The following is a 27,000-nucleotide window of genomic DNA, read 5'->3' as shown; positions in this document are numbered from 1 at the left end:
CATAAAACAATGATAAGTTGATGACTTGAGGTCAGAAAGAGTCATCTGAGGTCAATCCTTTACATCCATCTCCTACTACATTGTACTACAGTAATATGCACAGATGAATGGCATTAAGTTGTACATACTTTTATATAAAACTATTGTACTGTATTATGGTGACTTCTGTCTTCAAGTTAATTTAGGATACTGTACTTGCACATAAAACATTTTAGATAGTGTGAATACTTTCCATTGAAAGTAAGCTTTTTTCCTCCATTTTCAGTAAATCGTAAGATTCTTGGTTTGGTTTTATGTTCACAAGTAGCTCAGGTCCACCACAAAATAACTATAGTTCATACCACAAACAATACACATTTGAGGATATATTTGTGTCATCCCTTTCAAATTTCTGCCTTTGGTTCTATCTTTTTCTCTCATTGCAGAGCCTGTCTGCAGAATTCTTTATTTCCCCCAAATCACCTGAGATGATGACCACACAGATCCCCAAGGTTCTCAAGTTTACAACCTCTCATTTCACTGCCCCGACCTTCCAGCCTTTCATTGCTCACTTCCACTTTACTGTACAGACTGTTTGCAGTATCAAATGTGCTAGAGATAAATCTTCATAGCAATCTTCATAAAACCTAACAACTCAGTTCATGGCATGGTCACGAATGGGCAAAGTTTGGGGAGAATAAAATAAACATGATAAAATGGCCATAGTTGCAATGTCGCACATTGACTGTATCAGAGTAAAGTATATAATGTAAAGATTTAATTATAACATTGTTAGTGATGATTGAATGAATGGTGCTCGTTACTTTGATGTAACATGTGCTACATAGTTTTCAATGAAAGACAATTAGAGTTACCACAGACAGAATTATACCAAAGTGCAATTTAAGACAGGTCTTGGCAGTGAAGATTAGTTTTAATGAGACATGGAAAATGTTACAATCAGTGTGCAGTTTTTTTTTAATAACAGACAACCCTTCTTCCATATGTACAAAAATTGACGTATGACCAATGATCATTTTTATTTTTATGGACAATGTGTTAATCAACTCATCGCTGCTTTTTCGTGAAATATCATGATGTTTAAAATGTTTATAATGATGTTGCCCTTGCCATGCCCACAATGCTTTGCAGTTTCAGCTCTCAGCTCCCATGAGTCTTTGCTTCCTGAGCTCCACCATTTTCCTCAGCCAGTGCATCTCCTTCTCCTCTGGATCAACAAACAGCTGGAAAATAAACGCAAACAATCTTCAAAAATACAAATAAACAATGATAAAATAATACAGGAAAACAAGTGTTGGCAAATGGGTAAAGAATAGTCATTCTATAAACATTAACAGCACAAAGTTTAGAGTATGTCTTTCCTTAGATTACCTTAGATTAGGTACCTTAGATTATTTTCCCATTGACCTAAACAATAGTTACCACATGTCTACTGAGCCACAGCAGTGACTATTTTCTTTACATCGATGAAGGTTAGACATCCAGGTAATACGATACGCCAAAATGCAGTTACTCAAGCAACTGGATTTCCAGATTTTCAAAATCATATCCAGTTGCTTGAGTAACTGCATTTTGACTATTTTCTTTAGTTACACAGGTTTCTCTACACATATACTGGTATTTCTTCTTACCATGACCAGAATTTACTGAGTATTGGTAAAGGAGACAATACTTTGAGTGTCTGCATCCTTTTATAATCATTTTACATACTTAAAACTTACATTTTCATGTGCCAAGACAGAGTCAGTGTCACGGTACTTGATGCCAGAATTCAGTGACAAACTTTTGGCATCCCCCTGTCCCTGACTGTTGGGGTTCAGTCCGCGAGCCACACCACTGCCGAAGATAGCCGACTCATGGGTCTGCTCATCATTCAAGTCCTGCACATGGAAACAAAGTGGATTTAACATAAAACTAAACAATACATCTAGCCAGGATGCCATCCTCCGTAGTTTCCAACAGCTCCCTAATGTCGCTGGCTACCACAGAGCCAGCTACATTAGGGAGCCGGCAGAAACTACGGAGGATGGCACCTTGGCTATAATACATCCACATATATCAGAGAAATAGCAAAGATCATGCATATCCAACAAAGTTTTGATGGACCCTCTATATATGTATAGCAAAAGTCATTGTCACAGAAACAAAATTGAATTGAAGCCCTACATGTACATGCTTCAGCACAACAGAGAATTAGCACAGAATACGTAAATTATGTACTAGTAATTGCCACAAGCTGCAAACATTCTCAATGTACCATCTAGCAAAACTGGACAAATACTTCTAGACTTATACAAAAGTCATGTATGAGACATTAAACTTAACTACCGGTAGTAGTCGCTCATGAAGAAACTTTACTGGGTTTACATCAATGACTAAATAAATGACATTTATGTGTATGTTAAATGTTTTATCCTGGGTTCAATTGCCCGTAGGTCACTGACCTTCTTGTCTGCCCTGCTACTCTTGAATGGTGCAGGTGTGAATCCAGCCTGGTCAATCTCTCCTATAGCCTGCAGTCTGGAGATCTGCTCTGTACCTGACAGGTCAACTGCACAGGGAAGAAAATTTCACTGTTGCTTTTTGTCTAGGATTCAGAGAAAAAAATAAAGCAGAGTCCTTAACGAATGGAGTTTTGTTGAGGACATCGGCAGAACTTACTGCACCTGTGCAAAACCTGTAATGTATTGTGCATATTTATAGCGCTTCAGAAGAACGTCTTGTTTAAGATCATATGCATGAATTTAACGATGATAATCCATCTGTAGTTTTCAAACATTGTATCAAAAAGATAATGTTTGCAACAGGCAAAATTCTGATGCATCATTTATCACTTATAGGTGGTCTTGTGGTTCGGGTTGTTGACTTACATGTATAATCTAAAGGTTCTAGGTTCGAATCCCTGGCAGGCCCCATTGTTGTGTCCTTGGGAAATTTTTACAATTGCAGAAAAAATACATAAATTGCAGTATTTTTTCCAGTTTTCCCCGTTCAATAACATTATAACACTATTCCATATTGTTTACTGAGCTACCCCATCCCAGTTTTCCTTTGTCTGCCTCCCCATTGCCCCACCCGGCAACGGTAACCAGGACAGACAGCTGTGGAACGCCACCATCCACGCGAATCAACCTCCCAGCATCCCTGCCATATTGCAATTATGGAATGGGTTTTGTATGAGTAAATTACAGTCGTTCCAAATTTGTCTCATCAAGAGAATTGAGTTCAATTTGGCAGCAAATTTTAAGGCTTCATCAAGTCTGACAATATTGGATTGACCATGTAAGGCAAGGCACTGACACTTATAAAGAATGACACAGGTCTATAGAAGAGACAGGAAGGGGAATTACTGTTCGGAGCAATTAATTAAAGCTACCATATTTTGAAAATTGGTCCTTGACAAGAAACCCTTGTGCTATGTAAAGAAGGATATCTTATGATGAGTGTTTTTTTTTGGCAATGTCAACAGATATTTTGAAATTCTGAATCATACACAGTCATGTGAGAGTTAACAGGATAGGTCAGATTCAAGTCCTGATTAGAGACAGTTGGTAAGTTGTAAAGAATGACAAAGGTCTATAGCAGAGATATGGGAAGGGAAATTACTGTTCAGATCAATTCAATAAAGCTACAATTATTTGAAATTGGTTCTTGACAAAAAAACCAGTACACTGTGTAAAGAAAGATATACTGTATTTTATGATGAGTGTTTTCTTGTTAACATCAACAGATTTCAAACATGGAGAGTTAATACTTGTAGGTCAGATTCAAGTTCTGAAGTAGGGTTGGTAACGTTTTGCTGACATTCTATATCATGTGTTGTGCACCCCAAAAGTTTTTGTGCACCAGAATTTTCAGGATAGGCACACCTGTGCACTTGTGTATTCCCAAAACAATCCTTGCCAAAAGTTTTGTCAGGAACCTGGGATGCACCTGTCTTTTACACTGACTGATAACTGCAACATCTTCATACAATATTGCGCCGAAAGTTTGGTGCACCTATTCCCCAATGTTGCATCTAAAAGTTCCGTGCACGTATTCCCTAAAATGATCCCTGCCAAAAGTTTGTCAGGAAGCTGAGATGCACCTGTCTTTTACACTGAGTGATGCCGGCAAAATTTTCAAACAATATTGCACCAAAAGTTAGATGCACAGTCTATATTCCCCAACATTGCACCTAAAGTTCAATCAGTGCACCTGTGCACCTTTTCCGCAATGTTGCACCTAAAGTTCTGTGCACCTGTGTACCTATGTCCCCTAAAACGATCCCTGCCAAAACTTTGTCAGGTAGCTGAGATGCGCCTGTCCATTGGGCTGAGTGATGACTGCAGAATTTTCATACAATGTTGCACCTCTGCACCTATTCCCCAATGTTGCACCTTAAGTTTGGTGCACCTGTGCACCTATTTCCCCCATAAACGATCCCTGCCAAAACTTTGTCAGGTAGCTGAGATGCGCCTGTCCGTTGCGCTGAGTGATGACTGCAGAAGTTCTTATGGGTCACGAATCCGCCGAACCCTGGATCATGTAAGGAGAACTTTGTGTTGGCCTGATTTATCTGTGTCCGCACACACTGACAGGTGATGCATCAGGCCCATCTCATAACAATAGCGCCCCCCTCCCCAGGGACACCAGCACGATACAGCTCTTATTAATTGTCAGGCCACAAAATATCTGGCCACAATGGAGGACTGGCCCAATGCTTCATATCATCAAACCCTCAATCTCATGTGTAATTGTGATGGTACAAGATGAGTTTTTCAAGATACAATGTTGCGTGATCTAAAGTAAATACTAGTATGTGAATCTACTAAGTATACATGTAGCTTTCATAACATATATCATAAGATACAGCTCTTATTAATTGTCAGGCCACAAAATATCTGGCCACAATGGAGGACTAGCCCAATGCTTCATATCATCAAACCCTCAATCTCATATTGTAGATTGTATAATTATGTTGGTAGTCAAGATGGGTTTTCCAAGATCTTTATACAATGTTGCATCATCTACATGTAGTACATATGTCAATGAATACATGTAACTTTCATAACATATACACTGTTTCATAAAATTAATCATTTTCAGGAGAAGTACAGTCTGAATCTTGTTCAATTTTATTTTCAGTAGAATAGGAGGAAAAAATATGATTTTCTGCATCATTATCATCATTATACTTTTTCACTCTTTTTATGGATAATTACATTTTAGTCATACTTTATCCCCAGCAACATTTCTTGCAGAATAAATACTATCGTTGTAACAAACCTGTTTTGACTGGAATTATCAAGTCACTTGCCGTCAGTATTTGTAACTCTCATAAAAAAATAATTTTATAGTACAAATAATTGTTATCTAAAATCAATAAATCACTGTTCCAACCTGACTTCTAAACTAAAGCATTCCAAGTCACTGAGTTTGAACATTTTAGACACACGGTTTGGGTATGTTCTTCACGGACCATTGAGCAGAAAGTTGTCTCCTTCAAACAACAATGCGGCTGTCGACCGGTGTAAAAGTCTGGGCAGACACAATGAGTCTTGTCAGACTTCAAAATCCGTGCGCTAAGTGCAGCATTTGACCACAATGAACTCGATATGCTTCTACCACCTTTGGAGAGGATCCAGGTAAATTAAATCAAACTGTCCCATTGTTCCGCCCGTCCCGGGGGTGCGATCTCCCCGGGGCACCCGGGTAACGCCGCTCGATGGAGCCAACATCATGTGAAAGGAAGTGTGGTTAATAATTAATCCGGCATTACAGGACTGGCGATAACGGCACACAGCCATCATACATTCGTCAGGCGGAAATGGGGGTAGACGTCGGGGCACGTCGCCCAGGCAGCGCCGGGGAACAACGGTTATCTCGTGCTATCAGCGTGACGAGACAAAAAAGGGACACCCTCATGGTGGGACTCCTGGGTAACATTACTGTAGGGAGATGGAGATATAACAGATATAACTTTGATACATCTGTATCATGTTGTACAAAAACGCTGCAGTGGGAAAGAACTTGCACTGGCTGCTCTTTCTGTTCACACTGGTTAGTGATTATATCGTTTGCAGGGCTCGAAATACCACCTGTATATGCAGGTTAGTGCAGATAAAATAGGAGCTGTGTATTTCTGGAGTGTACCTGCACCTAACCAGTTACCTATACCAGTCCTTATACTGGATTTATACACACATACAAATGTACATGCAGGTATGCACAAATGTACTTGGCTGGGCTGGCTTTATTTATCAGATTTTCTACATTCCCTTGACTACCAGGAAATTATGAATCAAAACAGTGCCTCATATCAAATTAACAATGCAATTTTACAAAAAATGTTTCAACCAAAGAAAAGGTGGTGAACCACATCAGCTGATGATCTATATATATATATAACAACCAAACCTTGTTTTCTATCCTGTACATACGTAACTTACCGGTAGTTCATCACTTTTGACCTACTTTTGGAAGTCATTTCCAAGTCAGGTCATGTCTTGAAGGATGTAACACAGTCTTCTATTGCTGACCTGATATTTGGAGTCCAAACTACAAATCAATAGACAAATTTGATGACTGAAATTTTCATGATGACAGAAATGCACTTTAGAACACCTGTGCTTTAAAGATATTAATCAACATCAAGCAAATAGAGTTTAAACCATCAGGTAAAATTTGCACAATTTGCTATTATGTAGTGTCTTATATTGTACATGGTGTCTTCTATCAATAATGTATAGCTTAGAATCTCTGTGTAGATTGTACTAGAATAATGTGATTATACAGTGTCTTATACAGCGCTTTGCCTTGAATGTTTTACAACTGTTTTGCAATAAACTTTGACTTGCCTTGTTTGGTAGAAATCTATGCATAATTTTGATGCGGGAACACAAAGTTTGCGGGCAGAAAGATACCCTATCACTGCAAAGGTTCTCAGTAGCCATTAGCATCACCTGACTTAATTAAATTAAGGCTTGGTGGGATGACATCAAGAGGAATTATGGCTGGGGCCTGTCAGGACAGATTTCCCACAGCGAGGGGGAAATGAAATAATTGGGTTTTGATGGCCGAGGCGGGAGGGCAGCAGGCAGGCGGCATTAATAATTCAGCCGTGATGGATGGACGGAATCCGCGGCCGGCTTTGTTTCGCGCAGGATGGATGACGGGAAACGGCGGGAATGAAGGCGGGAACAATGGCAGCTTTGTCGTAGCGGGGGGAGCTGCGAGGGGCGGCCATCAGCCCGGCACCCATCAAACACATGGCGTTAATGGTGGGGAATGTCGCCCATCAATAATGCAGCTTTGGCAATGGGATCACCATGGCGGCAGCCCTCTCTTACACAGGTCGGCAAGTTTCCCAACAAAGTGTCACTCGGAACTCGACAAGGAGTATGGGGAGGGGGCATGTCTTGCTAATGTTTACAGAAGGAAAACATATTGTTTTTGCTCAGTTTCCTCTTCTCCAAACACAAAAGGTCAATGACCTGGGCCATCACCATGGTAACTAGTGTTGGGTTACACCATGTTGCAATTCTATAGTAGAAGGGATTTAGACTCCTGTCACCATATGATATATATGAATGTGTTTGAGTAAGAATTAACGGAGCAGTTATGCTAAGGTAAACATAATGCATTTGCTTTGCAAATGTTACCTTTCTAGTTTTGTTTTATGATCTGACTTATGAAGATTTACCACATTTGTGGAAGGATTGACCCCCTTAAGTGACTTTCCCAAGAACACAACAATCAAAACCCAGAACCTTTCAATTCTGTAACAACCCTAACCACAAGACCACCTTGTTATGGCATCTGTGGTCTAGTGGTTAGGCTAGCAAACAAGGGATTGACATGAGTTTGATTCCTGGCATTCCTGGCAGACGTTGTATAGTTTTAAAAAATACTTTACACTTCCATACCTTTCAAAACATTTTGGTATGTCCCATATCTGCTACTAGCACAATGTTGTATCTCCTCTAATGGAATGTACCAAACTGGAGAGGTGGTGATCTTTTATGATCTATCCGAAACTACCCCTTCTTAACGTTAGATTACCTCAGTCTCTTTAGAAAGAAAAGCAATGGCCAACTGTACAATGCAATGTCTGTTCTCTATCACTCACCTTGAGTCTTTTGTTTCTCCTCTTCTTTCTTGATCTGGTCACTCACTACTGCAGACTCTAAAGCCTGCTTCATTTGCTGCTTTACTCTCTCTGGTGCAGTCTGGGGAGAAAAATGAAAAAATATTACCTCTAAAGTCATTTACAAAATCAAAAGCTTTAATATGCATTCAGGATATTCCATGATACTTTTCTACAGATTGTACATATCCAGGACACTGTCCATGGTACTGAAAAACTTTCGTGTATTTTTAAACGAAAGGAGGAGAAAGTTGTGCAAAGTGCCTTTCCCAAGGGCACAAGATTGGTGGCATGGCAGGATTCAAACCCAGAACCACTTGGTTCTGAGTCAAATACTCTGCCATTACGCCACATGACCCTACGACAACATTGGTGGCTAGAGAACAGCATTTTATAAGTATAGGTGCTGAAAGACTCTTATGTAAGACTTAGTAATGCAATTAACACCTTCCATGTAACCAGTACAGGACTTTGGTATTAAAAAGCTTTGGGCTTTCAGGCAATCTTGGTGATGTCCATGGTACTGAAGCATTTTCATGTCATGAGAACCATGCATGTGGAACAATCTAATCAAGATCATGGCTACAGTAAAGAACAACATTTAATGTAATCAGCCTTGTGTTTGTGGTGTTGGGGATGTAGTCATCTTATCAAGATAGATTGTACTGGTACTGGTAGTGGTAGTGGTAGTGGAGAGCTTTAAAAGTCAAGAACATCAAATACTCAAGCTATAAACCTTTCACCATCCATTCATATCTTAAGTATTAATTATTTAAATTCTAGCAAGGAGGTTCAAAAAGGAACCTACTGGTAGAGGTGTGTGTTCAATTTCCATAAATGCTGAGTGCTAAGAAGAGAAGGGCTCAACTCTAGTGTTAAAACACCTTTTTCTACAGTCATGTAGTTTTCTTTATTGCCTGAAATTCAGCCTTGTTAAGATATACATGAAGGTGCGCTCTAAAAAATTCACTCCCCAGGAAGTGAATTTTTGGGAGAGAATCTAAAACCTAACAGAAGCTAGAGCCTAACAAGCCTGGATTTCAGTCTACCTACTTCACACAATAAGCAACAACTTTGTAAAAAGAGTTAACAGAATACAATGTTATTTGCCCTGATCTGCCCAGTATCAAGGCCAGTGTGCCCTGTGCATCAGAGTTCCCGTGTGACCACCCTATGGTAATTCCTTAATTGAATTATGTCATTAATGCAATTATACTAATGGCCTGATGAGGCATACATTATATCAACAGCTGGGAGTCATCACTTTGATCATACAGAATATATCTTAATTTATAAGAAACACTTCAACTTCTTTTGAAGACCCATAGCCAGAGTCCTAAGATTTCTCAAAGTCTTGACCGTGTGAAATCAGATAGGGGGTATCTTGTACTTTTGGACAGGAAAGGGTGCTCAGAATAATTGGCTGAGGCCATAACCTAATTACACTAATAGCTGATGGACTCTCCAATCCAGTCCCACGGGGATCATGATGAAGTATATGGACTTCTTCTAACTGCACCATTTTGGGCAATTCTGCTGTTAAAAGTTCTGAAAGAATTAAAAGGAGGTTTAGGCAAGCAAAGGTTCAGAATCTTACAGGTTCAAATCCCTATCCGGTGCCAGTGTTGGGCCCTTCAGGTGAATTTCTGACTTGACTCAAACGAGTCAAAGGATGGGATGTAAAGACTGTCTGGTCCACGTCTCGTGTTTCAGGAGAGCCACACCTTGAGCAGGTTAAAGAACCCACTACACTTATCAATAAGAATATACATGTAATAAAAGTAGGAATCCATCCCTTTGTGAATGGATCGGTTTGTTGTTATGCAGCTCAAAATGCAGCCTATGCAGCTTATGCAGCTGTTTCAGGCTTACCGGCTATCAGGCCTCGAAATCAACTTTTCTTCCTATTGTCCCAGCACTGTCCCAAAAATAAATTTCAAATTCAATTGCCCCAAAGTGAGGATAAACTGTCCCAACCTGTTTTTGGGAAGTATTGTACGACTTCAACTTGAAGTCAACTTTATTTTGCTTATGTTCATTCCCAGGCACACTATAATTGAAGAGTAGACAGAAATCTGGATCCAAAAGCTGGGACGTGTGCCTGATAAACAAAAGAAGGGCTGACATTCTGATGTTGATTATTTTTCTATTGTCCCAAGTGTCTCTTTCCTTGTCCCAGCCTAAATTTTAGTGGTCAGTGGCCACTGGACCACCTTTAATTTTGAGCCCTGCTATGTGAAACAAACAGTGTCTAAGTGTGGTGAGAAACGTCTGACTCATTCCTGCACTGATGTAATTTCCCGTGGTGACAAGGACTTGGACAAGTGGCGGTATCAGCATTCCACCACAAATATAATGTCATTATCACAATCTGGGCGGGACAAAAGTTCACCGAGGAGCAATGCCGCTCCATTTGTCGAGAGAAAATGTGATAAAACTAACCTAATTTCTGTCATGCGAGAATGATAGGGGGTGTGATCGCCAGGGCCAAATGGTGGGAAACACTCTCGCCACAACTTTAATTGCCCGATCCCCCTCTAATTGATTTGATTAACTCGCACCATTAATTAGATTATCCCATTAGAATAACATGATTCAAAAATTAGGCTGCCACCAGATCTTCTGATGGGGGCAAACACCTCTGCAGTCAACTTGGAAGATGTCGAGTTTGATAGGGAAAAAACTTGGCCTACTAGTAAGGCCTAGGAGAAAAATGTTCTGTTTCCTGCTTCAGTCCTGAAAAAAATAGGGTCGGTAGGTAGGGATTACCTTTTTTTTTCTTTTCTTTTTTTAGACTTTGGCATCTCTATATAGTGATCCAACTTGTACAATACAGTTTAACAAAGTCAAACTTGCATGAGGACACTTCTAGTTTCAATGTCAATGTTGGAAATCCGATTGTACAATGTTTCATCACTCAGGTGTCAGATCATGGAGCTAGAAAAGGTTTATCAGCTCAAAGAATGTAATATGTCCCTTGCAGGGGTCGGTTGGGAAAAAGGAAACACTAGGCAAACCTAACTCTACTCTACCCTCTCTATTTTCTTTTGACTTTGTGAAGTTCATGTATACTATAGGGTATAAAGAACCAAAGACACTTATAATTCTAGAAGAGTAGAATAACTTGGTAGGCTTAGCTATAAAAGCGAGCTGTAGCAAAACATTTGAATTTCAGACACATTGTACTAGTAAGTTAATGCTTTTGTACCTGTGCCTAAACCCATCCTTATTTTTGAGGGCCAAGGACCATGGAAGCTCTTAGCATCACAATGCTTCTAAAAGTTCCAATTTTGGAAGTAAACTTCACAATCTTAATTGATAAAACTGGGTTGAAGCTTGAAGTAACAAATAACGGTGCTAACTGCAGGAAAACTGTTCCTCATGCCGGGAGCGAGGGGGGAAAGGAATGGCCCCTCATTTCCAATCTCACACCAAAACTCGCACAAATTGAATAACTCCATTAAAGCTCTATAAATTATGGTCAGGTCGCGACCCGGGGGCATGCCACTTCCATCAGCGTTTGGCTGCTCTCTCCGCGTGCGGTTGGTCCATCCATCAGACCCGCCTGGACCACTCCGCCTGCGACTCGCAGCCATCCATCAACCGCCCGACCCTCCTCCCGAACATCCATCACCGTAACCATGGCAACAGTCAGCTGGCAAGCCCGCCCCATCCATCACGGCCGCCGTAATCACATTTCGGCAGAAACAATAACTTCACAGCAGGGAGCCCCGCAACTTTCTCTCCATCATGTCTGGTGGATGAGTGAAGGGTGGACAAAATAACTAACCTCACAGAACCACATCATGACAGGTTTTTTCAATGAAGACATTTTTATTAGGACTAGCAAAATACCATAGAAGTAGCCGTAAAATAAATTGAACAGCCAAAGAAACAACTTGTTTTGAGCTCTGCAACTTTCTCTCCATCATGTCTGATGGATGAGTGAAGGGTGGACAAAATAACTAACCTCACAGAACCACATCATGACAGGTTTTTTCAATGAACACATTTTTATTAGGACTGGCAAAATACCATAGAAGTAGGCGTACAATAAATTGAACAGCCAAAGAAACAACTTGTTTTGAGCTCCGCAACTTTCTCTCCATCATGTCTGGTGGATGAGTGAAGGGTAGACAAAATAAGTAACCTCACAGAACCACATCATGACAGGTTTTTTCAATGAAGACATTTTTATTAGGACTAGCAAAATACCATAGAAATTTACCATAAAATAAATTGAACAACCAAAGAAACAACTTGTTTTAAGCTCCGCAACTTTCTCTCCATCATGTCTGGGGTGTGAGTGAAGGGTGGACAAAATAACTAACCTCACAGAACCACATCATGACAGGTTTTTTCATTGCAGACATTTTTGTAGGACTAGCAAAATACCATAGAAGTAGCCGTAAAATAATTGAACAGCCAAAGAAACAACTTGTTTTGAGCTCTGCAACTTTCTCTCCATCATGTCTGATGGATGAGTGAAGGGTGGACAAAATAACTAACCTCACAGAACCACATCATGACAGGTGGAGAAGCAGTAAACGGTATACTAAGATCTTTTTCAATGAAGACATTTTTATTAGGACTAGCAAAATACTATAGAGGTAGCCATGAGGTCCACGTACACAGATAAATTAAACAGCTAAAGAAACGACTTGTTTTGAGCTCCACAACTTTCTCTCCATCGTGTCTAGAGTGTGAGTGAAGGGTGGACAAAATAACAAACCTCACAGAACCACATCATGACAGGTGGGAAAGCAGGGAACGGTACTATGATCTTTTTCAGTGAAGACATTTTTATTAGGACTAGCAAAATACCATAAAGGTAGCAGTGAGATACATGTACATTTTGTACACAGATAAATTGAACAGCCAAAGAAACAACTTGTCCTGAGCTCCGCTTTTTCTCCATCATGTCTGGAATGTGAGTGAAGGGTGCACAAAATATCAAACTTCATACACTTATATCATGACAGGTAGAAAGCAGTTTTTTTTTCAATGGAGACATTTTTATTAGGACTAGCAAAGTACAATAAGTAGCCGTGAGGTCCACGTACACGATAGATTGAACAGCCAAAGAAACAACTTGTTTGAATTATATACTCAAGGCTACTCAAGAGGCTTGGCATACAAAAGCAATATATCACTTCCTGGATGCTATAGTTTGACAGATACTATCCCTAAGGTGATTGTACAATCTGTAATTTTATTACACCATGCTGTATCCTCACTTGGCCTTACATATGAAGGTGAGTTCTAGTGGTTAGGCTAGCAGACACTGGATTAAGAGGGCATGGGTTTGATTCCTGGCTAGATGTTGTTCCTTTGGAAAATGCACTTAGCACAACATTCCTCACTCCACCTAGGTGTAAATGGGTACCTGACTTCAGTTGGGGAGGTAAAACTAAAAGGCAGTGGAAGAAGAGGGATGGGCTCCACCTTCCAATATGTACCGTGCCCAAGACACAGTGGATTATCAACCCACTGCCCCTACTGCCTCAAAAGTTTGTGGGACCTTTAATTTTTACCGCTACCATTTACCTGTAAAATCACACAGCCAAGAAAATGTCCAATACAAGAATCATGATCACACATCCAAAAACTTCGAAAGCAAACGTGTAAGTTTGAAATTTTGGCCACTGTCCATTGCTCTGGACAGCCCACATATGTCCGGCAAGACGTACAACTGGCCATGTCCTGACCCCAACTATCCAATCCCTGCCAAATGGGCAGCATATGTCCTCCCCACTTACTGTAATTGGGGAGTGGGAAACAATCACCTGTAGTAGGCCGGGCTACAGCCCCACCACCACCTCGGCAGCCCTGGCACCGACCCAAAACACTTATCATGATTGGAAACCAGGAAATAATCTGGCAGCATGTTCCTGTCATGTACCGGTGACAGCTGACAAATGGACAATGATGACTCCATTGTCGTTGAGTTGGAAATTAAGGGGCAAGCCTGGGGGCTGGTAGCAAAGCTACCGTGCTGACACCCTGCAAAGTAAACGATACCTTTTTTAGACTTAATCAACAAATAATCCAACAATTTTCATCAAGAAGATCTTACATAGAAATTTTTTTTTTAAATTAAGGGGTGAAAGCTTAGGTGCTAGTAGCAACGATACTATGGTAACACCATGCAAATTGAATGTAAATGATACCATGATCTTGATCTGACATTTTTTCCTCAGAGATTTTACATGGAAAAGTTTAGTTTTTAAACTTGAAATTTAATCTCTCCTTTTACAAATAATCTGGCATTTTTAGATAAATTTCTTCATTGAGAAGATTTAGAATGATGAAAAAGTTCATGTTTTATACTTTTAGATAAATCATTCTTTTGGCAAATAATTTTGCATCATTTTTGACAGTTCATCAAGAAGATGTTACAATTTTACATAGAAAAGTTTTATTATTTAAAGAACCAATTTGAAATCTCTTCTGTTCGCAATGAGTTTAGAGTAGTATAATTTTGTTTCCTTCCATTGCCATTCGTTTGCCAACAGTGAAAAAAGTAATTGCCAAAAAGTTTCTAGCTCCACACCAAATCTCTTATAAGGCTTCTAAGACCATAACCTGGCAACCTTGACATTATTTTTTAAAAGAAAAGGCAGACGTTTGGATATAGGATATCTCGTCATTCCTCTGTGATGTAGTTTATACCAGAGTGGATAGCCCTCACGTACTTTACTTCTACCATATTTGGGGTTTTCCTTGTCATCTGTCCTGTTACTTTCCGTCTAAATGATGAGGGTCACCGTCAGGGCCCCCGCTCTCTCCCACTAACTGCCATGTTTCCATTTGGGGGTTAAATGTTACGTCCAGAACTCCGGATTCTTCATTCCCCGCTTGCTTTTCCCTCGCAGGGTCGTGTCAGACGGAGGAAGCCTGTGTCAGGTCTGACCGATGGCTGCCGTAGGCGGGCCTACTGACCCTTCCCTCCAAACTGTCACTTTTCCATTAAGGGGTTAAACTTCACAGTGCAGCGGCATCACACCATCCATTAGGTTAAACTTCGCAGTGGTGATGCAGCAGCCCATCCATCAGGTGTGGAATGCGCAGTGGAGGAGGACCACTAGTCCATTAGTAAGGCTAAGCTGGTGTTGTTGGCGCTTTGCTCTCAGGTTAGTGATGGGAACGTTAGCCCGCATCTTGGCACACAACTCAAGCTCAAGCTCTGCCAGAACTGAGGGATGGGCACTGTTGTACTGTACCTGTACCTACAAAATTAACCAAAGGTCCAGATTTAGTGTAGCTGCACCTGAATAACATGAAACACTTTGTGGATGAAATCTTGTCTCAAATCCGTAAATAGTTCCAAGTTGGTAAGCCACTGAATAAAGAGACTCCTTTCGCACAACTAAGTGGTTTATTCAGCCGATGTTTCAGTGACCGTCTGTCACCTTCCTCACGGTAGTTCTGATTGGTTCACATTACTTTACCATTTTTAAAGACTAGGTAAATCTGGTTTCAAAGATCTGGTCTCAACTTTGACAATGTAACTTAGTAAAACTTGTGATAAAAGAATATGTAAATCCTCATACAAGTTTATCTCTTTGAGGAATGGGGATAGGTAGACAGTATGAATGCTACAGGTATGATTTTGTCAAAATCCCAAAGAGACAAATCTAGCGCATTGATGTGCGCTTCAGAAATAGCGAATTCTTTATTTGCTAAATTGCTTTGGATATTTGTGCTTCAACTGTAGATGTGTAGGTCCTTTCATTGGCTAAATGTCTTTACAATGATTAACATTAGCATCATACAAACAGGATTTCAGGCATACAAACATGAACAAGTTGTATGCTAGAATTGCACTTGTCAAAGTTGCAGCAATCCTTCCATACTTCCTACGAGACCTTTTGGACTCCTGTATTTTCCACACAAGACCCTGTCTCACTCTCTGTGTGCCATATGCTCTGCCATAAAGCCCAGATCCACAACCTATTATCCTGAGTGTCCACATTAAGTGCCATTTTGGTAAAAGCAAGTCGTGCCCATAAACCCCACATAGTGGCCCATCCCTGCTGAACCTCGCAATGTGGCACGGCCGTTAGGCCCGGCGTAGACTACACAAGCAGGCCTGGCGATGGCTTTCGTCGTGATACGGGAACCGCCGCGGACATAAATCTGCGCGCTCTGCCGGTATTACGCGGCCGTAAAAGCTGGTGAGACAATAACCATTACGTTACAGGTCTCTGTTTGCCGCCACCCATCAGTGCTACAACCACGTGAAACAAGAGGGGTGTAACGTACCAGGACAATTGCCATTGACCCCCATTAGGCTGAATGGCTTTCTGTGTTACCAGCCATAAAAGGGCTATCTCCCAAATCCGGTCGTTGGGCGGGATGTGGATTTAAGTCAGGACAAATGACGGGGGAGGGAGGGGGATCAGTACAGATGCTACCACATTAACACAACTGCCACAGAGTCTATTAAACCGCGTGCTCCCTTCAAACACCATCACCATTCATTAGGGCATCGTCTTAACTCGCTTTTCTGCGGCTCCGAAAAAGACATTCCAACCATCATGATCATCTGTCACGTGGTTATGGTCGCAGTAAATCCAATAAAACATAGAAATGCAATAACACAAATAACATTCATTTAGAGTCATCCAACATAAACTCCAATTTCATAGCCATTATCATTATGGGCCGACATAGGCCATATATATGGGCCAAATCTAGGAACTGTTATAAGTTTCAAGTGCGTACATAGTAAATTGTTTATTGTACAAATGTACATATAAGCACTTTTCCAGACTGTATTCATTAAAAAGAGATAATTCCATTGGCCGTAAAACAGTCAGGATAATGAAGAGGAAAGCATGTGGGATTTGTGTTTTATGCTTTTCCTACAGCAAGTATCAAAAAGTCATCATAATCTACAACAAAGGCAGATAAATGAAAAATGTCAATCCAACAATTTTCCACAATACTTCACATTATGAAACCAGCATTATGCCTGGCGTATTTGAAGCCACAGTTGTCACTAGAAGTAAAACAAATGGAAAATAAAAGTGGTATAGGAATACATTTTTAAACAAATGTCAGAACTTGAGTTTCCAAACAAGAATATTATTATAGAAGGCTACAATATTCTGTATGACTGCAGACGACTTGAAGTGGGCCAGTATGACTGAAGTATACAACTTATTCAACCATATACGATATAGTTACATGTACAAAATGTAGTATCCCAAGGGTTGAATGAAGACCAGATTTTTTAACAGAGCATTCATTCTGTGACATGGACCCAAATGCTACAGGAGTCACACAATTTAGCAAACATACAAGTTGTAATCACATAACCGCGAAGTTCTAAAGCGTTCACGCAATCAATGCAATTTGATCCTGGTGCTTTTCAGACATACCATGCATGATATACTGACAGGTTCTATCAAACCTCTTGTCCCCCTTTAATTGCACAGCTCCCATTCTGGGTGCACAAAAGTGCATACACAACACACCCAGTATTTTGAGCTCTGAAACCATATGAACATTCCATGAATACTTTACCAGTTCTTCCTCCTTCACAGCAGCTTCCTTCTCCGCCTGGCCTCTGCTGCTGGAGGCTTCTCTGGACCGAGACCGGCGCTTAGACGACCCCCGGGACTTTGAGTGGGAGCGAGACCGCCGTCTGGAGGAACCGCGGGAACGTGAACGAGAGCGTCGCTTGTGCTTCTTCTCTCTGTACGCCAGAAGAAAATCATTACAACCTTCTCAAATACCACTGTTTGGTGCTTATGAATGAGTACATAATTTCAAGGAGCTATTTACTGTATATCGCTGAAAATTTTGTTTCTAGGGCTTAATTTCGCAGTAGCAGGGGAATTAGTCACTTTTTGTTTTAAGTTGTTTTAAGTTAAGGCAATATAGTAATACTGCCAGAGTGCATGTTTGAAACTTTTGATGAGTCCAATGCAATGGCAAAAGTGCAATTTATTGTAAAATCATTGTACAAATATTTTGCAATTCGCAGTAAATTATTATCATTTAGTTTAAATACTGCTTTTCGTTTGTTTGTCTGCTTTTTTGTCAGTTTCAGTCCTCTATTTTGAAGAAGCAAGACTATTTAAGAAGAAACCATCATGTTTCAAGAAAGCTAATAGTAAACTTTTTTTACTATGACAAAAAAAAGAGCCTTACTTGTGAGATTTCTTTGACTTGCTTCTTGATGATGACCTTGACCTTGACCTGCGTCTCCGTGACGATGACCTTGATCTTGACCTTCGTCTCCGTGAGGAGGACTTGGATCGTGATCTACGTTTCCTATGACGATCGCTGGATGTACTCCTTAGTAATCGAGAACATAAAAGGGTTTAGCAAATAATGGCGCTCAAAAGCAATTTCAGGGCAGTAAAACTCGATCGTCAAAGTTTATTTTCTGGTCAGGTTTTTTAGCAAGTTGAAGCAACCTTATCCCATAGCATACTGACGTCTGTGAGGCAAAAATGTGATATCGCCGATGGAAAACGGTTGCTTTTTGAATCGTATTGTAGGCTGGTTCTTCATGTAGCTATTGATTGGTGGTACCCCAAAATAAAGGGACTCCTCACATAGCCTACTAAAGTAAACTTGTTTTGGGGCTATTTCAAACACTTTAAGTAAGAAATGATGACAAAAAGCTAAGATAGGGCAGTAAATGTCAATATCAGAATTCCTCATCCAGAATATATTTTGTTTTGTTTTGTTTTGTTTTGTTTTGTTTTGTTTTGTTGCAATGAATGCCTTTAAGCTTCACTTTCTCAGGCTCAAAGAATGGAACAGCAAACACAAACACTTTGAAATCAGAATTTTTTTTATTGTAACACGACATCAGATCCTTTTTTATCTCTAGCGTTATGATTTTAAAAATGTTTACCTGCTTTGTCAGTTTCTTGCACGAAACTCAGACGTTAATACTGTAGATGAGCACTACTTCCTATCCTACACAACTGACTAGCATTACCAAAACAATAAGTTTTTATACACATGTACACGTCCCATACCTGCTACGGGACCGGGAACGCTTCTTCTTGTCGTGCTTACGACTGTGTTTTCTCCGATCATCGTCAGAAGAGCTGAAAGTGAAAGTGGAACAAAATCCTTCTGAAATCTGCGTGCTATATTATTATGTTGAAAAATAACAATAGATTGTACGCAAATACTTGCACATGTGCCACTAAATTTGTAAACTGTGGCAGTAAAGCTATTGTTGGTTTGCCCGGAAAACTTTAACACGTCGTAAAGCAATATATATTGTGCCATATACTTTTTAGCTGTTCTTGCTTTCCCGTCTTGCAGCGCCCCCCTCCCCCTTACCTGTGGCGCTTCTTGGACCGCGAACGGGACCGGGAGCGGCGTTTTCGTCTCCTCTTTTTCCTGTCCTCCTCACTTTCATAATCAGAGCGACCCATGTTTCTTAAATACACCTCTAACCGCAGTAACTGTGCACTATAACGGCAGAGAGGCGCGAAAAATAAACGCAGAAAAATCGCTTCACTTTCTCCTGGGCGCCGCCATCTTGGTTTTGCGGAGGATGACGGGACGTCGTTGAGAGGTCATCGCCCCAGGTCGGGAAAGGTCAAGAAACAAAATGTTGTAAAAAGTTCCCTCTCCTTCACCATTTCTGATCTGTAAGGCAAATATAAATAGATCTTTTTGCTTCGATGTCCGCTATTGTGATAATCAAGTCAGAGAACTAACAGTAAATAGATGTGCTTGCCACGCCATCCAATGAGAGTACATTAGCGTCCATATTGGGCCTGTCCTTAGTGCTGATAAGTCATCACTGCAACAAACTTTGATTATGAATGTTGCAGATAAACGGCTCCTTGGACATGTATCTTGAATTGCACAGTCAAGAGATTTTTCTGTGCCGTGGTGAACAGGTCCGTTGTGTCTGCTATGTAGCACGAGGTGTAGTTTGGCGGCAAAGCGAAAAATATTCTGGATAACGAAATCTAACGTTACCTAACGGGTATTGAAACATAGAGTTACAATTTGCGTTATCATTCATCATGTCTAATGTTCAGTTAACAGTACAAAAATATCCCCTACCAAGGTCTCCTTATTCCAAGGTGTCCTTATTCCAACGAACATGGGTTGTTCGTTGGACAATGACGTTGCATTGTCACTCCCTAGCTTTAGCTTACTGAATTAAAGAAATAACAGGAAAATTGACATCAAACATCGTCCTGATCTTACAACGTGGTTAATAATTTTCTTCGGTTTTGTCGTTCACTTTACCTAAGGAAATTGTATGTTCCTAAAGCCCATAGACTGACTAGTTACTACGCTACCTGCTGGCTTTGTGACCCATTCACATGCAATATCCCCTGGATCTATCGAAACGACATCTAGTGTCTCTTCAAAGCTATTGAAAATGTCGTCACGAAATCAGAGTTGACAGGTATTTGATTCACCGCCGCCGACATCACTTCAAAAAGCTAACCCTACATGTGACAATACCACTCTCGCCCTAACACCTTGCGTTAGTAATCTTACAGAGACCCCAGGCTGATTTCAATTGCTTGAAGTGTCAGGATGAAGTGTTCGGAGGCGACGCACCCCACCGTGCCCCCTTGTATTCTCCGCGTTTCCTACACGACTTTAATCCAGGCGTGTCCCGATCACGTCGCGTCCACTTTCTGGTCACCTTCTGCTTTTGCCTTACTCCACCCCAGGTCCACTCGCCACTAATAACCTCCTCTTTGTGACCTAATGAAACCTGTCTTCTCCCCCCCTCTCACTCAATCCATCCCCCGTCTGTTCCCAACCACTCCTGGTGTGATAATGGAGGATAATGACCCGGGTGTTATTGTGGCACACATTCTTGGTGTCAGGCCCAGGCTCCAGTCCCCTAACCACCGGGCTATAATCAGAAGAGTCCGATCTCGACATGACAGCGAGTTTGCCTGTAATCAACCCGCGCTATTCTTCTATTCTCGCCCAATGGACCCCGTCTCCTCTCTGGTCCTTTCTACCGCTAATGAAACTTTACCATTGTTGTACCCCGGGTCTATTCTTCCGCCGGTTCTCTCGCAATCACGTTTTGTAGCCTGGCTATTCAGGTCCTGTCAGAAGCACAATTAGAGTTAGCAAATTGTTGCTTTGCCTCGCGCCGGGGACCAGGTCCCAAGGCGCACGGGGCAGTCTACGGGGCATTGCGCCCGGGGGCATGCGGGCTATGGGTGCGTGCTTTTTTAATGCATATTTTAGGACAGAAATCCTTCTTTTTGTTGACTTCTGCAAATGAACATCTGTAATGCGTTTTAGCAATCTGTTGAGAAAAGATATCGTTTTTCCCCACCGAACTAACGGTTTTAAATCAATATACACGGGTATATACTACGAAATTAAACAAAGATTTTCAAAACAGATTGAGGTACAACTAGTTTAGGGTTGTTTGTGTTTACATGTCAACAAGTTTATATCAAATAACACCAAATCAAACATCAAATAGCTACACTCTTGAATATACTCAATACATATTGCATCAGGCTCAATAACAGCTATGCTTCTAGTTATTCAAAAACCTTTTAACCCTGTCTCGTCCCCAGGGTACTTGTACTTGGCACTTAATACTTGCACGTGCTGGAAAATGTCACAACAGATGAGCCTGTATGAACCACAGGGCCGTAATCCAAACGCATGAATGTCCAATTTTCGTTTTAAAGGCATCCAGTGCAGTTTTTAAGGCTTGGAAACGCGATTTTGCAGAGCCAATATTCTAGCCATTTATCTACGTACAAAGTTGAAACCACACTATCCCAATGTATATTGAAACTCATGGAGCGAAAATTACCAAAATTCTGACGGAAAATGGTTACTGTGGGGGCCCTGGGCTGCTTTTCAGGGTGCCACTGAGAAAATACTAAAGGACTCATCTTGGGGCTTGTTTCTGTAGTTTTAAAAGCCCAAGGTATGAAATGCTGACTCAAATGCACTAATGTAAAGCAGTATGTGTCGATATCACAAAGATTGCCTTATTCAGAATATTTCCAGTTTTGCTGCCCTGAAATCGCATTGGATGCGATCGTCATGTCATGGATTCACGTAGCACTGATTTACCCTCGTACTAACGTTAACGCTTGTAATGCTGTAAAATGTTTATCGTCAGTACCAAAATGACACTTTATACTGTGATAGCTACTTTGGATATTACATTCTAATCGCATCATTAAATTGTCCTAACTGTAAATTCTGTAGAGGTGTAGGGTGTGAGCCTCTGCCCACTTTTAGCACATTTATGTCATTATTTCATACTTTGGGCATTCACAACAGTGCAGAACCAAACCACGTTTATTTTTCAAATTTAGTCCTATTCCAACGATCTTATAACACTTTTATGTGCCGGTAACAATGAGGTTATTTTCAATGCTTAGTTACGCAAGAATTGTTATCCAGTGTTTTCTACACTATTAGAATAATCAAATGTAAACAGTAGAGTCAGAAGACTATAAGATTATCTCCGAGTATTCTTTCTGTTCTTCACCCCTGCCGTTAGTTCTGTAATCTGTTGCTAGGTTACGGTGTCTCCTACCTCTATAGTACAAACCTTGGTGTGTCATTAAAGCCCAAAAGGCGTTTGTGTACCAACCCTGTAATTTCAAGTCAACCGCTGAGCTGTATCGCAACGACAGCAAGTTGGACAATCCTTCACTTTAAAGGTACCCGGTGCAGTATCAGTGTTTTAAGACTGGAAACCTATAATGCAATGTGTATGATGATGACACGTCCTGTCTGTATCTGCCAGCATAACCGCCCTTCGGCGTAACAGACCAGCTTTGCAGGCACGCGGCGCGGCGGCAGCTGGCTACATTACACCGAACAACTTGTTACACCTAACCCATGAACATCTAACTCTAAACATTGTGTAAATATAATGCCCCTACTGTACTTAGTGACAGCGAGTTCCACTCTGCGATAGTTCTAGGAAAGAATGAATTTTTGAACACCTCAATCCTTGGTTAGTAACTCTGGTACTGACTATTTCTTGTCCCTGTCCATTACAATCTTTGTGTTATTACTTCATATTTTGGGCATTTTATGATATACAAAACAGCACAGAAAAGAAGCCCACGTGAGGAGTCACTTATTTCTTGGAACCACCAATACATGTATTTCATTCCAGTCAGTAATGAGTATTTTCAGGGAGTTCTTACTACACAACAGCATCGCATTTTTTTTATCCATGAAAGTCAATTACAATGAGATCGTGTTATTTAAACTTACTACGGAATTAATTAAGATATTGAAGTACTGAAATGTATTGGGCACCTTTAGGTTTTGTTTCTGTTGCTTAATTCAAAGGTGAAAGCTTGTCAACACTCGCGATGACAGTGATTGTATTTCAAACGAACGTGATTACAATATAATTTGACACATTCATAAATTACGTAAAGGAGAGTAGCTAGCAATTTAAGTGCGATGTAAATATTTCAGCGGCCTGGCAGATTTATTTTACCGTATGTGGATTTACGACATTGTGATCAAATGTCACCCAATGAATCTGGGGGTGATTTTACGACATTCTAAGGCTTGTTATTTGGACTAGAACCTTATAATTATTTACGCTATAAGGCGCATTTTGAATAGGCCAACACTCTTCTACTTGTTAAGCCGACGCATTTGCCTTACGAGAAACTGCTCTACGTTTTTCTGACCACATCCTTGGTTTTGAGAACATTTAGTAAAATTCATGTTCCTCTGGAAAAAGACGAACCGTTAACAAATGAAATATCAGAAAAAGTGTACTACATATTTTAAAGAGGCAAGAGAGACCAGGATCATAACATCTACTTGGAGATTGTCTTTCTTCGGGGGTCAGAGGAAGATCTGTGATTAAGTAGCGCTTTAGAGCGAAACCTATCAGTTCCATTATTCTGATTGATTTAATAAGAAAATGAAGTGATCGCATTGTGTGGAGTGACGGACTGACCCCTCTTGTCATGGGTGGTGAGCAATGACCAGTACAGATGTCCAACCTTCGCCGGGATGGTTAGCCTCCACCAGGCCTTTCTACGGGAATACGGATCGTAGAATTCGGCAAAAAGGAGAGTAAAATTGGTCAGAGGAGTCCGGCCGCGGAAGGTTGTTTCTTTCCCTCCGCGGCCAGTCAAACCCCAAGGCGGTCAAACACTCCTGGCAAATATTCTCCTATATATAGCCAGCGTAGTTAGTCTTTTAGAAACTAGGGATGGTAACTTTTGCGGGTATTTGAAGGCCGGCCCTTTCTGCGTTTCGATGTCCCTCTCTAGTTATGCAGGTTTTTCGTTCTCTAGAAATGGACATAGAAACGCAAAAAATGCCACAAAATGAGTTATATTTAATTATGGGGGAAACGAGTAACAATTTACTGGCAACCCAGTCGTTCTGTCATGTTACAGAACTATCAGCATCGGCCTTGTCCCTTTGCATAATTTTTTGTGTCTAATTTGATCTTTCAAAATTGTCTGAAAGGTCAGGTCGGCCTTGACACAATTTACCGTCATACCAGCAGAGCGGCCCTGTCTGGTCGGACTGCGGCTAGAGCCTATAATTTAGTCCACGTCAAACCAATCATACAATTAAGCTGCCCCTGCGACCGTCTAGCTGGGAAGCTAGTCAAAACATACTGGCCAAAACAAACCCTACAGAAGAGGGTAATACCTTGTATCTTTCTTGTTGATTTTGGTTTACGTGTTTGTCTTGTGCAACTTTATCTAGACAACATTCTCTTTAAAACGGTACAGATCCCAAAACGTTCTTAGGTCGTAGTGGCAGTAGGTTGTTTTTATACTGTGTTGTGGGTAAGGTATTGGAAGGTGGAGTCCAACCCTCCCCTTCTACCGCCTTTTACCTCCCCAACCGAAGCCGGGTACTCATTTTACACCTGGTTGGAGTGAGGAAAGCCATGTCAAGTGTCTTTCCCAAGCACACAACGTCTAGCCATGTCTAAGCATGTCTTCTTGATCTCGCATCCGTTACCTTAAACACTATACCATGGACGCCACCAATATCCTTACAAACACAAAAACACAGTCTTTAATATAAGATACACCATATTCCTGTACACGTAAGCCATTAAACCCATTTGTTTATATATGGTTAAATCTGACCATCTAAACCAATACGATCCCGTTGCGACCTCCCTTGGTTTCGGACAAGGCCGTAAGGACTAAATGATGACCGCCGATTGACCACTCGGACGCCTTTGATCTCCCCAAGCCGCTGACCGGCCCAGTGTGTACCTGGTCAGTCTGGCGCGCCCGCCTGGGGTTTACTCACAAACTTTCACCCTCATCATCCTAACACTTTCACTTCTAAAGGCATCTGTTACAGTTTCATGGCGGCAAAACTGTATTTTCAAAGTCGATTTTCTGGCCATTTTTTAATGTACTACATGTAGGTTGAATCAGACCTGTTCCATAGCATATTGATATCTGTGAATTGAAACAAAAATGCGATGTTGCTGTCGGAAAACGGCTGTTGCTTGTTTCGTATCGTAGGCTGGTTCTAGCTATTTGTGGGTGGCACCCAAAACATACGTAGACGCATCACGTAGCTAGCTTGTTTTGTGGCTATTTGACACGCATGAAGTAGGAAAATATGGCGAAAATGTGCTAAGAAATGACAGTAAATTTTAATATTAGACAACTTTCCTCATCAGGATTATGTTTTAGTTTGCCGTACCGAAATTGCATTAGATCATAGATGCCTTCAACACGGTGAGGACCATTCTTCGAGTGAGAGGCAGCTATCGTCCCTAATTACAAAGCAACTAATGATATACATCATAAACGTAGTGGTACAGATACCAGGTAGAACGCTTATGAACATCTGTAATTTAGAAATACCAAAACATGTATCGGAATGTGCAGAATTCAACATTGCAAGTCTGCATCAATAGCTGTATACCTCAAGCACACATTGTTGAAAGGAAAGGGATATGAGCCGATGGATTACATGGTGTTATGAGAGGATTAAGGGATTAAAAAAAGATTACCAACGTGATTTGAAATAGATCTATATATATATCAAGTATTGAAGGCTAACTTTTCATGTTTTAAGTGATACTTAGTGATAGGACATGTTTCTGTCTTGGTGATGTAACAAGGTGATTTTAAAACGGCCAATTGATATAACGTATAATAAAGTATTTACTGACCTTGCTATAAAGCTTTCCCTAGGGGTGTCCAAAAGGTGATAAAATTTACACAAGATACGTAAATCATTGATTGTACGTAATATGTACGTATTGTGCAGAAAGGGCATTCAAAATGACTTCAGTAAAAAGAAATGGCATCTCTTGTAAGTTTGATTAGTTTGTTTGGTAAGTAGCCATACATTTCAAAGGTATAAAACCATCAAAACGAAAGAACATGTGGTGCAGTGACCATCACTTTAGAGGACTCTTCGACAGACAATTGTAGACTTAAACTCAATAACGCTAATAATCAGAGTAAAGGCGAGAGTAATGAGAGAAATTATCTATTTACTGAAAACAAACACTTCCAGCACAAACGACTAAATTGTACTTCGTCCAATGTTTTTTAAACGTAATAGTTGTTTTAAAAACACGACAGCGAACTTAGCCCACAGTTCTTTTAAGTATTTGTGTCGGTAACAATACTAAGGGCATGCATGCATTTGTCTCACAACATTAAATGCCTTCGTTCAATAGTTCTAAGAAGTTATCATCAGTGTGCTGTGGACATATGCATATAGACCATTTCTCCACAACATCACACAAGTGCGTTAAGACAACGTGAACCAGTTTTCATCGCTACCACTCTCTCCTCTTGAAAAAAAGAGGGGGGGGGGAGACTTTGAAGAAACAACAAACACTAGGACCAAACCAATCTGTTTAGATCCCTTTCTTCCCGGATGTCACC

At 40.7% G+C, this 27,000-nt stretch overlaps 2 protein-coding genes across 2 annotated transcripts in view; both read right to left on the bottom strand.

The window, feature by feature from the left end:
* Positions 1 to 742: 742 nt before the first annotated feature.
* On the bottom strand, positions 743 to 19,655 carry LOC109477875 (serine/Arginine-related protein 53-like). The gene is made up of 8 exons (XM_019779329.1): positions 19,445 to 19,655; positions 19,132 to 19,203; positions 18,290 to 18,436; positions 17,660 to 17,831; positions 8,111 to 8,210; positions 2,445 to 2,551; positions 1,722 to 1,880; positions 743 to 1,223 (listed from the first exon to the last, which is right to left on the bottom strand). The coding sequence occupies exons 1-8, from the start codon at positions 19,537 to 19,539 to the stop codon at positions 1,134 to 1,136; spliced, it is 942 nt and encodes a 313-aa protein (XP_019634888.1). The 5' UTR covers positions 19,540 to 19,655; the 3' UTR covers positions 743 to 1,133.
* A 19-nt stretch (positions 19,656 to 19,674) lies between these two features.
* The window catches only part of LOC109477877 (ghrelin O-acyltransferase-like), a 29,986-nt gene continuing 22,660 nt past the window's right edge, over positions 19,675 to 27,000 (bottom strand). Inside the window, exon 6 of the mRNA XM_019779331.1 lies at positions 19,675 to 19,756. Within this exon, the coding sequence (XP_019634890.1) occupies positions 19,684 to 19,756 (73 nt within the window). The 3' untranslated portion in view covers positions 19,675 to 19,683. The remainder of the gene's footprint in view (positions 19,757 to 27,000) is intronic.

This window comes from Branchiostoma belcheri, unplaced genomic scaffold (assembly GCF_001625305.1).
Source record: "Branchiostoma belcheri isolate BF01 breed outbred unplaced genomic scaffold, Haploidv18h27 scaffold41, whole genome shotgun sequence".
Lineage (NCBI taxonomy): Eukaryota > Metazoa > Chordata > Leptocardii > Amphioxiformes > Branchiostomatidae > Branchiostoma > Branchiostoma belcheri.
Note: the sequence above shows the minus strand (reverse complement) of the source record. Positions and strands in the feature narration are given on the sequence as shown.

What these genes read in the sequence shown, in the direction of transcription:
- LOC109477875 (XM_019779329.1), bottom strand. Translation starts at nt 19,539, where the DNA reads ATGGGTCGCTCTGATTATGAAAGTGAGGAGGACAGGAAAAAGAGGAGA. An exon ending in CGGTCCAAGAAGCGCCACAG is followed by an intron (nt 19,204 to 19,444) that starts GTAAGGGGGAGG and finishes TTTCACTTTCAG; the next exon opens with CTCTTCTGACGATGATCGGA. An exon ending in AAGTCAAAGAAATCTCACAA is followed by an intron (nt 17,832 to 18,289) that starts GTAAGGCTCTTT and finishes TCTGGCGTACAG; the next exon opens with AGAGAAGAAGCACAAGCGAC.